At 40.8% G+C, this 12,810-nt stretch overlaps 2 protein-coding genes across 2 annotated transcripts in view; one reads left to right on the forward strand and one right to left on the reverse strand.

Moving 5' to 3' along the window:
* ADCY5 (adenylate cyclase 5) overlaps positions 1 to 12,810 on the forward strand; it is a 315,866-nt gene that overhangs the window by 299,501 nt on the left and 3,555 nt on the right. Inside the window, exons 16-20 of the mRNA XM_020801086.3 lie at positions 4,800 to 4,832; positions 6,067 to 6,199; positions 7,227 to 7,490; positions 8,790 to 8,994; positions 11,524 to 11,648. Of these exons, the coding sequence (XP_020656745.3) occupies positions 4,800 to 4,832; positions 6,067 to 6,199; positions 7,227 to 7,490; positions 8,790 to 8,994; positions 11,524 to 11,648 (760 nt within the window). The remainder of the gene's footprint in view (positions 1 to 4,799; positions 4,833 to 6,066; positions 6,200 to 7,226; positions 7,491 to 8,789; positions 8,995 to 11,523; positions 11,649 to 12,810) is intronic.
* The window catches only part of SEC22A (SEC22 homolog A, vesicle trafficking protein), a 50,284-nt gene continuing 42,608 nt past the window's right edge, over positions 5,135 to 12,810 (reverse strand). The window contains exon 7 of the mRNA XM_072985215.2: positions 5,135 to 5,484. Coding sequence (XP_072841316.1) covers positions 5,386 to 5,484 — 99 coding nt within the window. The 3' untranslated portion in view covers positions 5,135 to 5,385. The remainder of the gene's footprint in view (positions 5,485 to 12,810) is intronic.

Here is a 12,810-nt window from a genome sequence, read left to right on the forward strand (position 1 = left end):
CCACTGCTGGTTCCCTGCCATACAGCCCCGACCCATTGTCCAAGCAGGGGGAAGAATCATTGTGCCTCTGGGGGAGAGATGGTACATGATGGCCCTTTTTGAGCTCTTTGCTGCTCGGGCTGCCAAGCATTCACTAAGAACCTAACATACAAGTTAGACTTTTTAGTTGTTGCTGTTGATAGAACATTGAGACTCTGAACCCTTACCAGTCTCCTACAAATCACCAAGAGATCTACCAGTACATTCTGCTCTGCCTTTTTTCCAACCTTGCCTTAAAGTATAGTGAGCAACTATATTAGTAATTTCTTTGTCTTCATTAAACAAAGCAACATGAGAAAAATAAAAATTTGCTTTGGCTGAACCACAGCCATACCCCTGTCTCTTCCTCTCTCTCTTAATTGCTTTGCTGACATAAATTCATTTGGGTGTGTTTCCCACTCTTCACTTATAAACAAAACTGATGATAAAGTACGAGCAATCATTGGAAGAAATAATCAGAAAACAAAACATCTTTTAAGTGTTTTATCCTGCAAAGGATTTTGATAAGCTGAGAGTAGGCGGAATTAGAGCACTTAAAAGCAATTATTTGCATCACCATGCAATCAAGATGTCAGTAGTAAGTAAGGTCGAGTAAATAAGCAGTTTCTTTTTCCCAGCAAGAAATGTTGGAACTGCAATCTTGCGACTCATCAAATGAGTTCTGTTTCTTTTGAAAATTACATTTATGGGTTCAGCTTCATTGCATGGTGGATCATTTATGACTTGTGGGAAATATCTAGTCCAGCCAGACAGCCACAGTCTACCCTCTTCCAGATGGAGAGATGCTGTCTCATGTTAATTTAATTGGGAATGTGCCTGGATCCACCTAATTACTTTGTATATGGTATGCACACTAATTAGGAAGTCACACATTTGTCACTTCTTACTTCTTTATACAGAGGTAGTCAGCACACAGCCACATGTGGAAATAGCATGTTGCAAGCAGTTCAGTTACAGGAGATTCATTACTCATTTGGCATAGTGAAATTACATTTTAAAAATAGTGTGACAAGTGGTTGTGTGTGATATTTTCTATTTAGTTTTAAACTTACCCTTTAAAGCCATTCCAAGGCATTTCAAGCAGTCTTGAATCCCTTTGTAAGTAGACATGAAGGATATAAATAACATGAACAAAAGAATTACTTTTTAGAACTATTTTTTCACTTTTTTTTCAGTTAATATTTTACCAACCCTAAGGGTTTATGGGATTTTAAAAATAATAATTGTACTTGTTTTAAAATATTTGTGAGATACCTCAGAAACATTAAAATAGAATAAGTGACCAAAAAAAAGTACAGTAAGTGATGTAGCATGTAATGCAGTGGGCTGCCTCTCAGGCCTTTTAATTAGTAACATGATCTAACTGTCAAACACTGTAAAAAGAAATGGAGATTAATTACTTTTTAGAAGCAACTTTTCGGGCTCAGATGTAGAAGCAAAGGAAAGGGAGATGATAAAGTTCAGGACAGTACAAGAAGACAAAGATTTAACCATACAAGAAAAGTAGGGTGGCCAAATCATAGTTGGAAGAGAATCCTGAAGATTCCATTCATTGACTGGCTCAATAAGGAATGTAAACAGAGGAATGAAAGAGATAGATTTTGGACAAAATTTACATGGAGAATGAGTTTAAAAGAACAGAACAGGGGAAAAATTGATCCAGAGTTACATTAATTAGATGACAAAGTGTCTGTCCTTTCTTGAGCAATCTGGCTACACAGATCTGCCACAACAAAGTGTCTGAAAAGTTTTGACAAAGTACATGGAAAATCTCCAGGGAGTCACAAAGAAAACCAAAAAGGGACATGTATCCTTCCATTTCCAGTATTACTAAATAACTTGATAACTTGGCAGAAGAAGTGACCGCAAGAGCTCAGATGATCCTCCAGGCATCTGTTCTTCTAAACAATTTGGGTCCTTTTAAGGAGAAAGGTGGGGTCAAAATGTTTTAAATAAATTAAATAAAAATTCTAAGACTGTGATTTCCAGTTCAGCAGTAGGAATGAGTGAGTGAGAAAGTAAGAGAGAGAGAGAGAGCTTTCACCTACTAAAAATCTAATCAGTTTTGCCCACTGCTTAGTTGGACAGGGATTGGGCAAGGTGTAGCCCTCCCAATGCAACTCCAAGCAATCCTCACTTTTTTCTGCGCTAGTCAGAGTGGCACAGGGTGAAGCCCAACAACACCAGGAGGGCCACACTTGACCCTCGTATATGTCCTCAGGAGTTTTATACCACCAGCACTCTTCCCTTGGTTTGTCTGGGCAGCACCAGTTTACTGCACCTTGCCCAGTAGCTTTCCTAGAGTATTTTTCACTCACTAGCACAAAATTATGATATATTTTCTGAAAGTATTTTTCACTCACCAGCAATCACATTCTTGCTTCAAAAAAAAAAATTCAACTCAAGGGCAGAAATCAACTGGTCCTCAACAATAGGATGAATTTGTTGGAAGTGGTTATAGTGCCACATAGTGTTCAAAACGAAAAAATGAAGCAATAATCTGGTGGAGCAGTTGCACGTTATACTTCCCGGGTCCAAGATGCCTTGATATTTAAATGCAGGGAATGTTGCATTTGGTGGAATGTAGAGGCTTCAACATGTACAGGCTTTCGCTATGCAAACGCTGTGCCTCCTTTGTGAAATGTTGCAGGGTGTTCAGACAGAACTGGTATTTGTTTGCAATCAAACTGGGTTTTTCCCACTACTGCACTAATGTTATGAGACTGTGTGAGGATTTTTTAACCATAAGTCCAGTAAGCAGGAAGAAAGAAGAAAAGCTGTACCATTTTGTAATAGACATAGACAGGAAAATATACCATTTTTTGTGGCAGAGGGTGATGTCATTCCTGGAAAGCTGAATTATGTCTCCGAGATATTTTTCCCTCTTTGCCTTCTCTGCATTTTTGAAAGCAAAATGTTGTGCCAGGCTAATAAAGTCCTGCTCCCCCTCATCCTGTTGCTGTTCTTTGCTTATAAAGCAGCAATAAATCCCACTGGAAACGTCAATGCTTATTTCTATGTAAATGTATATAGAGAGTATTATAAAAGTGTGGTCCTCTAACTGACATTTAGATTTTTCCTGCATTTCAAAATGTAACTGCTAGAACAGGAGTGCTGCAAAATTGTACCAGGACATTAGCAACAGCAGCAAAAGCAACAACATGAAATGCTGTTTCTTCAAAGGATGAAGGGAATGTGGCAGTCTTATTAATTGAAACTGCCCGAGTCCCTTCTCCCTTGGAAGAAACAGCATTTGGAAGCAGTGAATTAGAGAGCCCTCAAAGGTTTGGAGGAAAGGTTGAAAATGTACTGAAATTCATGACCAGAAAAATCAGGGAGAGAAACTGAAAGTCACTATAAAGACCAAGCAACCCAACTTACTACTTGGGCTGTGAACTTGACCAGAAGATGTCAGATTGACAGTCTAGTTGTACAGTCCGGTTTATGTGGAATTAACGCTACAGTCCACCTGCCCTGTAACGTGGGGAAACATAAGCATGCACACATCCTCTCCCTCCCTCCCTCCCTCTCTCTCTCTTTCTCTCTCTCTCTCTCTCTCTACACACACACACACACACACACACACACACACACACACACACACACACACACACACACATACACCAGTGTTCTGAAATGAGGCTGAGAAGCACCCACTTCAGAATGTCAGGAGAAGTGGTATGTGATAAACAGTAGCAGCCAGGAAGGAGAAAGAACAATATAGCCCACTTGGCTGTGTCATGCCCACTTTGTGGATTGAACAGAGATGCACATACCAGAAAAAGAGGCCCTGGAAATAGGCAGTGCTTGAACTATTAACTATGGCTAATGCTCACCAAGGAGGCACGCTTTCTTCAAGTTTCTTAAAGCCATAAACTTGCCTGTACTTGAAACTGAGTTTCATTAAAATCATCAGGACATGTTTGTAGGCTTGACTTTTCAGTGTGTCATAACATAAAGGATCCTTCCTTCTGCTTCAATCCACCTTGCATTTTAGGACAGTGCGTACCCAGAGCTATGAAATATCTCCCTTCTTAGTTTCATTGGTGTGAACATTGGTCAACAATCATGCACATAATCCAGAGCAGGCTTGGATTGGGTATTCTCTCCCATTGACACACATGTAGTACATGCATATTTTGTTTACCGTAAAGTGCACAGTTGCCTATTCGATGGGGAAAAACACAGATTATTTGACACAAGAAAAAAAGGCAACTTCATCAGTGAAGAACACTGCTAATGCTGCTACTAATCATGGTAATGGTTCATATTATGCTTCTGAAGGGCTCAGACTCCAGCAGCTCTGAATGGTCATCCAGATTCCTCACTCAAGACAAAGTTTTCTTCCTTGCACTTTTTCCATTTGTTTTCCCTTGCATAAATCAGCTGTAAGAATCTGGACTTTTCATTTCTCATTATGAGAAGCATTCTAGCTTTCTGCATCTGATGTGTTTTATGATTTCTCGGGCTTTATTCATTTGCCTTAGTACTCCTTTTTTGGTTACACTTTCACCTTCGAGGCCATTACTCTTAATATTGCTGATGGTGGTCTGACAGACACTAATTTGCTCAGGGACTGTAATGAATGAGATCTGAACCGGGACCTTCCTGGCTCACAACTTATACTCTTAGTGTAGCAAGGAGTGCGGTAAAAAAAATTAAATGCAAGACTAGTAAGACAGAGCAAAGGCCAGTGTCATAAAAAGATGGCAAAGGAAATGATACAAAGTGCCTAAACTTCTCTCTCTTTATTGTTTCAGTGTGTTTTCCAATTGGACAGGAAATATAATATGGTAAGTTACAGGGACTGGGTTTGTAGAGTACACTCTAAAGTTGTCTTTTAAAGTATGGATTAGATGTTTGTGCTATTGATGATTGTGATTTCTGCAGATATAATATTGCTTTTTACTTAACTATGGTTGAAGGGTTTAGGATGAGCCTCAATCATTCCTGTCTTCTTACACACGGCCATCCCATCACCACCACCTTCCACTCCTGTCTATGGCTAAGGCTCCCTCGGATTCCAGCTGGCAACTTGTTTCAAACACTGGTCAGTGTTAGCCATAGTTAATGGCAGCGATGCCTTAACTCTTAATTGGGTAGAATTGAATTTGAATTTATTTATTACGGCCAGGTGACCAGCTCATAAAACATATTTATGGCTAAAATATACAAAATGCAGTTTAAAAATATACAAACAATTCATAAAACATATTATGTGGCTAAAATATACAAAATACAATTTTAAAAGTGTACAGTCAAATTGGGTAGAAGGAATTGGACCTCAGTTCAGACAAGAGGAGAGAGGGTGAAGTAGGACAGAATTTGGTTCCCATCTCCTTTCCTTTACTGTGGAAGATAAATTAAATGCAGTAATATTACACTGGCCCTTTTTCTTGATTCGTCCTTCCTGAGGAATTTCTGATTCAGCGCATCTTCCTTTACCTGAAGCACAGAAAAGAGACATTATTCGTAAATGAAGTTGAATCTGCACACTCGGACTTCAATGTTTGTGGTGGATCAAGTGGGGAAAAAAACCAGATTATAATTAAATATTTTATGGAGCTGCATACTGTTTTCCCAAAAATAACACCTAACCTAAAAATAAGTCCTAGTATGATTTTTCAGGATGCTCGTAATATAAGCCCTACCCCCAAAATAAGCCCTAGTTAAGTGAAACCCCACCCTCCACCATTGTGCAGCAACCAGAAGAAGATGACATGGCTGTATTTGAATAGATGTAGATTGTTGTACATGGGGAAAAAATAAAATAAAATAAAATGCCCCTGAAAATACGCCCTAATGCATTTTTGGAGCGAAAATTAATACAAGACCCTGTCTTATTTTGGAGCAAACATGGTAGGATTAGATGCTTGGTGAATTGTCCCCTTTGCCATACCTGGTGGTAGTTCAGCCAGTTGAGAAGCTGTGTTGCATTGAGTTGCCATGTTTTGCATGTACTGCTCCAGTTGAATGGTTGCTATCCTAGAATATTCACAGGTGGGTGTGTTTCCTTTTCTTCCAAAGTCCTCCAACTGTGCCCCGGGTGGCCCTGAAGATTGTGACTCCCGTCGTTATCACCGTGTTTGTCCTGGCGGTATATCTACATGCTCAGCAGGTGGAATCTACAGCCAGGCTTGATTTCCTTTGGAAGCTTCAGGTGTGCACTTCTGAATATTAATTAGAGTGGCATTTCATAATAAGCCAATGGCTGCTGCTCAAGCTGGTACTGCGCTACCATTCTGTGCCTGTAAATTAAAGCACTGGCATAAAAGAAACCTCTTGGCATCCCGTTCCATCTGAGGATGAGAAATACTTTACAAGGACCTACGAGCTGTAAGGGGGTTATCCTATGTTTGAGTGGTTAGCAGGTGAATTTTTGGATGAAGGATGGGCTAACCGTGTTGAAAACACTTGTGAGAAAAGTAATGTATCAATACTATAGATTGTATAAGTAGATAAATAAAAATTCTACAATGATTCAGCTGAGGCAGGTTTTGAATGTTGTGGCAGACTTCTGTTTAAGTTTTGAGTTTATGTCTCAGGGATCAATTTTAGAAAGAATTTTCAATATAGTCTCAAACATCAGAAGGCTACACCCCACACCAAAATTTATATTTTGATTATCAGAAAAATGGCAAACGGCCCAATCCCAAAGCCTTGTGGGGTGCAATGTGCCAATTTTAAAGGCTGTTCTGCTGGACTTTAGCACTGAGGGTCTACCACTGCCTTAAAGACTAATGTTCCTGGGCTGCAGTTCCATGAAAACATCTGCCAGCTAAAATTTATTAGTCCTTTGCAAGACTCTTTTCTGTTCTTATAGAACAGAATGTTGTGACAAGACTGATGTGCTGATGTTACCGAACACCTGTGCATAAGATCAGAATGAAGTAGCTTTGCTGTGACTGTGGGAGGACAAATGAGGATAATTTTGGAAAACTTGCCAATGATTTCACAAAATGTGACTTTAAAAAATCTTGCAGAGGGGAAAGTATTTGCTGAAAATCCTTGCAAAGGTCGACCCACATTTAGGCCTTAGGCCTTCCAAACATTCTTAAAATCAGGCTTTATGACTCTGCTGGCATCTTAAAACTTGTATTTATTTCTCACCCATTTCCCACATAAACAAGCCTGGCCTACAACCCCATCTTTGTCTGTCTCTCACTCTTCCTAACCCCCATCTCCAGGCTACTGAAGAAAAGGAGGAGATGGAGGAACTGCAGGCCTACAACAGGCGGCTCCTCCATAACATCTTGCCGAAGGATGTGGCAGCCCACTTTCTTGCACAGGAGCGAAGGAATGATGAACTGTATTACCAGTCTTGCGAGTGTGTGGCTGTCATGTTTGCTTCCATCAGCAACTTCTCAGAATTTTATGTAGAGCTAGAAGCCAACAATGAAGGGGTGGAATGCTTGAGGCTCCTTAACGAAATCATTGCCGACTTTGATGAGGTGAGCAGTCATTGCCAAATTTGATGAAGTGCAGTGATGAGCACGCTGGATGAGGACTTGCAGAATGCAGGGCCAAATCTTATAAACCTCATTAAATGACCCTGGACCAGTCTGTGTGATTGTCTCAAGAAGTCTTGGCCGCACTGCATTGGCTGCCCATCCGATTCCGCATCGACTTCAAAGTGTTGATGCTCATGTATAAAGCCCTAAACGGCTTAGGGCCTCGATACTTGGCGGAACGCCTACTTCCACCAAGTTCTACCCGTGTCACTTGCATGAGTCAGGAGGTGAGGCTGAGGAGCCTAATGCCAAGGGAGGCCCGGAAAGACAAGACAAGAAATCGGGCCTTCTCGGCGGTGGCTCCTCACCTCTGGAATAACCTTCCCCCTGACATTCGTGCGGCTCCCTCACTGGGTATTTTAAAAAAACAATTAAAAACACTGATGTTTCGGCAGGCCTTCCCCTCAACCAATTCCTGATTTTCCCTTTTTTTCCCTCTCTCCTAGTGTCTGTTCCATCTTGTCCAAAGTTTGTCCCCTTTTAAAAATTTTTTTAATTATATTGCATCACGCTTGTTGTAAGCCACCTAGAGTGGTCTTAAGTGACTAGGTAGGCGGGATATAAATAAAATAAATAAATAAAAATAAATAAATATAAACATTACAAACAAATGAAAATGGAGTGGAATTGAAACTGGCTTGCACCATGGTTCATAGTCTTACTCTTAATGTTGTATCCCGGCTCTCACACCACTGAATATCTCTGTCTTAAATTTCCTTTATACATTAGAGGTAACAACTGAAGTACATATTTGTTTGTTTTCTGCTGCAGCTATAGATCAACTCAAAAGTGCTACTGAGCGTGAACCCTAAAGAGACTCTTAATTAATATATGTGGCTTGTGGTCCCAAAAGGTATTTGCTTTGCAAGCCTGGTGTGGCTGGTTGAACTAATTTCATGGTTCTCTTGAGGCTATCCTGTTGCCTGCATTGCCTTGTCCATATGCAACCAGTGAAAACACCATGGAAAGACATTTAAGGAAGATTATCTCCATCCCATATGATGTTCAGCATCATTGGTCCTAAGCCAGTCAGCTTGCACACAACCATAAGCAAGGCCAGCCCAATATTTTACCTCGCTGAGATAAACTAGCAAATAGTGTCCAGGATTCAAAACAGTTGTTTTGACACAGGAATTTAAAAAACAACATTCAAATGGTTCTCCCCTTCCCTCAGTCATAAAACTTGTCATGGTTTATGGTGTGCTTTTCGCTAATTTTTCTTCTTTTTTGGCTTTTAAGATCATCAGCGAGGATCAGTTCCGGCAGCTGGAGAAGATCAAGACGATCGGTAGCACATACATGGCTGCTTCTGGCCTTAATGATTCCACTTATGATAAAGTGGGCAAAACTCATATCAAGGCCCTGGCTGACTTTGCGATGAGGTTGATGGATCAAATGAAGTACATCAATGAGCACTCCTTCAACAACTTCCAGATGAAAATAGGTAAAGATCATCGTTGACGTTGGGGCTCCTGAATTTCATCCGGTCTGGCTGTGCTGTATGTTTAAGGGTTTAAATGCCACACATTAATTGGTGCTACATCTCCTGAATGCAGAATAGTTGAAAAGGACAGTGCTCTTAGTATATAGTCACTTGGCAGCACTGGTACTCTTTTATTCAGAAGGCTGACCCCGGTACATAATGTTATCACTTGCAGATAAATAGGTAGCAATATTGACACTGGAAAGGTTGCAAGCCAAAGAAGAAACATGGTCTTTTCTTACCATATTAGTACTTTTTATTACTTACTTTACTTTTTACTTTTATTAAATTTATACCCCGCCCCCCTAGACAAAGTCTACTCGGGTCGGCTTACATAGGTAAAACATAACAATAGACATACATAATAAAATCCTACAAAATTTCTATATACATTACCAAGATGGGGTAAATTAAAGAAACAGAAAAAGAGTTAATTGACTGGAGGGAAGGCCTGCCTAAAGAGCCAGGTTTTTAAATGGCTTTTAAAAATGCCCAGCGAGGGAGCCAGAAAAATTTCCGTAGGCTATAGTGGAGAACTGCTGTCAGAACTGCTTTCTCTTTGGTTCCAGAAACAGGGTCACACATATGCTGCATGTTTTGAGAATGTCATTTTTGTTCCTGTGGAGAACTGAACTCAGCCTAGCTTCCCATGGGAGGGAGTTTCAAAGTCTGGGGGCAGCAACAGAGAAGGCCCTCTCCCGTGACCCCACCAAGCATGCCGGTGATAATAGTGGGGCTGAGATAAAGACCTCTTCTGATGATCTTAATGCCCAGGCAGGCTCAGAGAGGGAGATACCGTCTTGGGTCCCAGCTGTCTAAAAGATTGTATCTCCCTCTATGAGCCTGCCTGGGAGACACCTAAAATCTGTCTCTCTTTTAGATTAGATTAGGTAGGTAGGTAGGTAGGTAGGTAGGTAGGTAGGTAGGTAGGTAGGTAGGTAGGTAGGTAGGTAGGTAGGTAGATAGGTAGGTAGATAGATAGATAGATAGATAGATAGATAGATAGATAGATAGATAGATAGATAGATAGATAGATAGATAGATAGATAGATAGATAGATAGATAGCAACTTAAAAGAAGACTATCCTTAGGCTTCCTTTCACTTGCATTTTTCATTTTGCTTGCATTTTGTCCATCACGTTTTGACTAGGTTATGTGCTAATGTAAGTTTGCAATCCTATGCATGTTTATTTAGAGGAAAAACTACATTTATTGGGGCTTCCAGTGCAAGCCTGTGGTCCCAGGAAATCTTACTCCCACGGCCCATCAATCTTCCATGCTCTCATGACACTCTTTCTACATCCTGCTGTCCACATAACACAAGGTTGAAACTAGGTGCACAGAGCTAAAGTAGGACCAAATTTTTTTTTAAAAAAATCTTGCTTTCTAGTGTTTTTTATATGCCAGGTAATGGTGCATTTTTGTTCTGTTTTGATCCAATTTGATCCAGTACAAGATCTGCTGTTGCAGACCCGAGCACTGTGTCACAAGAGGCCTCGTGGTGCATTGGTTAAACTGCAGTACTGCAGCCAAAATTCTGCTCATGACCTGGGTTCAGTCCTAGGTAGCCAGCTCAAGGCTCACTCAGCCTTCCATCCTTCTGAGTACCCAGCTTGCTGGGAGGGCAATGTGTCGCCTGCATAATTAAATTGTAAACTGCCCAGAGAGTGCTTGTAGTGCTATGGAGCAGTATCTAAGCAGCACACTGTGCTTTGTGTTGATGGGTGCTGACCCACTTTGTGGGTGGGTGTCATTTGATGATGTTTCCTTAGGAATGCTTTTCCGCATCAGTCTCCGCCCTTCCATGGCTTACTGCTGCTGCTGCTACTTAGTTTTCTTGGGAGAACAGCTGTTCTTGTATTGTTAAAAAAAGGTTATTATTTTGCACCAGAGCCAAAAAAAAAAATTTAAATTAAGAATTAAAAAATAAATAAATGAAAAAGCATTGCAGTATTGTACTACTTTACCCAGGAATGGACTGTTCAAGCCTGGTGTGGATTGAATGTGAGTAGACATCTCTAGGATTGCTGTGCAATCACATTTATTTCAATGAGACAAATATTAAATGCTCAATGCTTCAATTGAAAGAAATAGAACAGAATTGTACTTTTATGGCGTGTTTTTTTTAAAAATCACTTTAAGTCCAAATATCAAAGCTGCCTTTTTATAAAAACAAATGACACTTTCCTATTTTATAAACCATTTCAGAATATAATTTTTGTGAGGCCAATGCAACAATCTGCCATCCTGCGTATTATATATTACATAAATTATTTTGAGCCACATATGCAAACTATACAAGGCTTTCTAGCACATGACCCATTTTTCTCACTTAGCTTCAAAGGTTTTGCAAGGGAGCAATTCCGAATGAAAGCCTCGCCAGTTCAGCCCTGAGGGATCACTTCCATGGTTGCCGTCCCCTGTCCAGATGTGATTGTATAAAGGAGGGGGAAAATCAAAGTCAGTTCACCACTGCCATTTCTCTTCCAGGGCTCAATATTGGTCCAGTAGTAGCTGGGGTTATAGGGGCACGTAAGCCCCAGTATGATATTTGGGGGAACACTGTGAATGTAGCCAGCCGAATGGACAGCACAGGAGTGCCCGACAGAATTCAGGTGAGTCTTCCTAACACCTCTATCTCCCCACCCCAATCTTTCAGAATTCTTATAAACATCCACAGCCCTATGGCAGAGTAGTTAAACTGCAGTACTGCAGTGAAGCTTCTGCTCACAACCAGAATTTGATCCCAAGTTCAGGTAGACAGCTGAAAGTTGACTCAGCTTTCCTTCCAATGTTGGTAAAATGAGTACTCAGCTCACCGGGGGGGGGGGGTGGCGGCGAAAAGTGTTGCTTGCATGATTAAGTTGTAAGCTGCCCAGAGTGCCCTAGCACTATGAGATGGTATATAAATCGAAAGAACAACAGAAGCCACTGGTAAAAGTAAGCAAGAAATACTCACGACCACATTCAAGGGGAAACATAATCAAGCATCAACACTGCGAAGTCTGCTTCTTTTTTCTGGGTAGTTGTAGAGCAAAATAAACTTGCATTCCTTTGGTGCTTTACAAATTACATGATTTTCCCATTTCTTTCTGAGTGGCTGCCCTGTGATCTGAGCAGGGAACAAAGGGAATGCTCCATCCTGCCACTGTGGTATGAGTCCTGCCCTCTGCTTGAATCACAGCCTGCCTGTGCCTTCTGTGGTGAAGAAAGTAAGGGCTGCTGCATGAAGTCAGGTTAAGGTGAATTAGAAAGGACCTGGCAGAGTACATTTAAGAGGCCTCTTTGTGTATCTGCGCATATGCCACAGAGAATATAAGCCATCTAGAACAGAACACTTCCTCAGCATCTGTTTCTTTGTATGGTGACTTTGTATTTATACTGCAGTCCTTAGTACCTGTGCCTGAAGATAAATACAGCAGGATTTGCCTCTAAGTATGCAAGGGATTCCCAGTATGGTGTAGTGGAAAGAGTGATGGACTAGGACTCTGGAGAACAGGGTTCAAATTCCCCACTTGGACATGGAAACTCACTAGGGGAGTGGAACTGGTAAAGCCACTCCTTAAATATCTTACCTACATTGAAAGCCCTATTAGAGTCGCTATAAGTCGGTTCCAACTTGACAGCACAGAACATTCACAGACATGCGAAGGATCAGGTACCAACCTTGTTTCCATCTAAGGCTCCGAATCTGCTCTTGTCTTTTTGTGATTACCTGGCTACCTGGACATGTGAACGTTATGGAAGGGTTTGATATTAACTCTATTCAGGCATTAT

This window comes from Pogona vitticeps, chromosome 1, assembly GCF_051106095.1.
Source record: "Pogona vitticeps strain Pit_001003342236 chromosome 1, PviZW2.1, whole genome shotgun sequence".
NCBI lineage: Eukaryota > Metazoa > Chordata > Lepidosauria > Squamata > Agamidae > Pogona > Pogona vitticeps.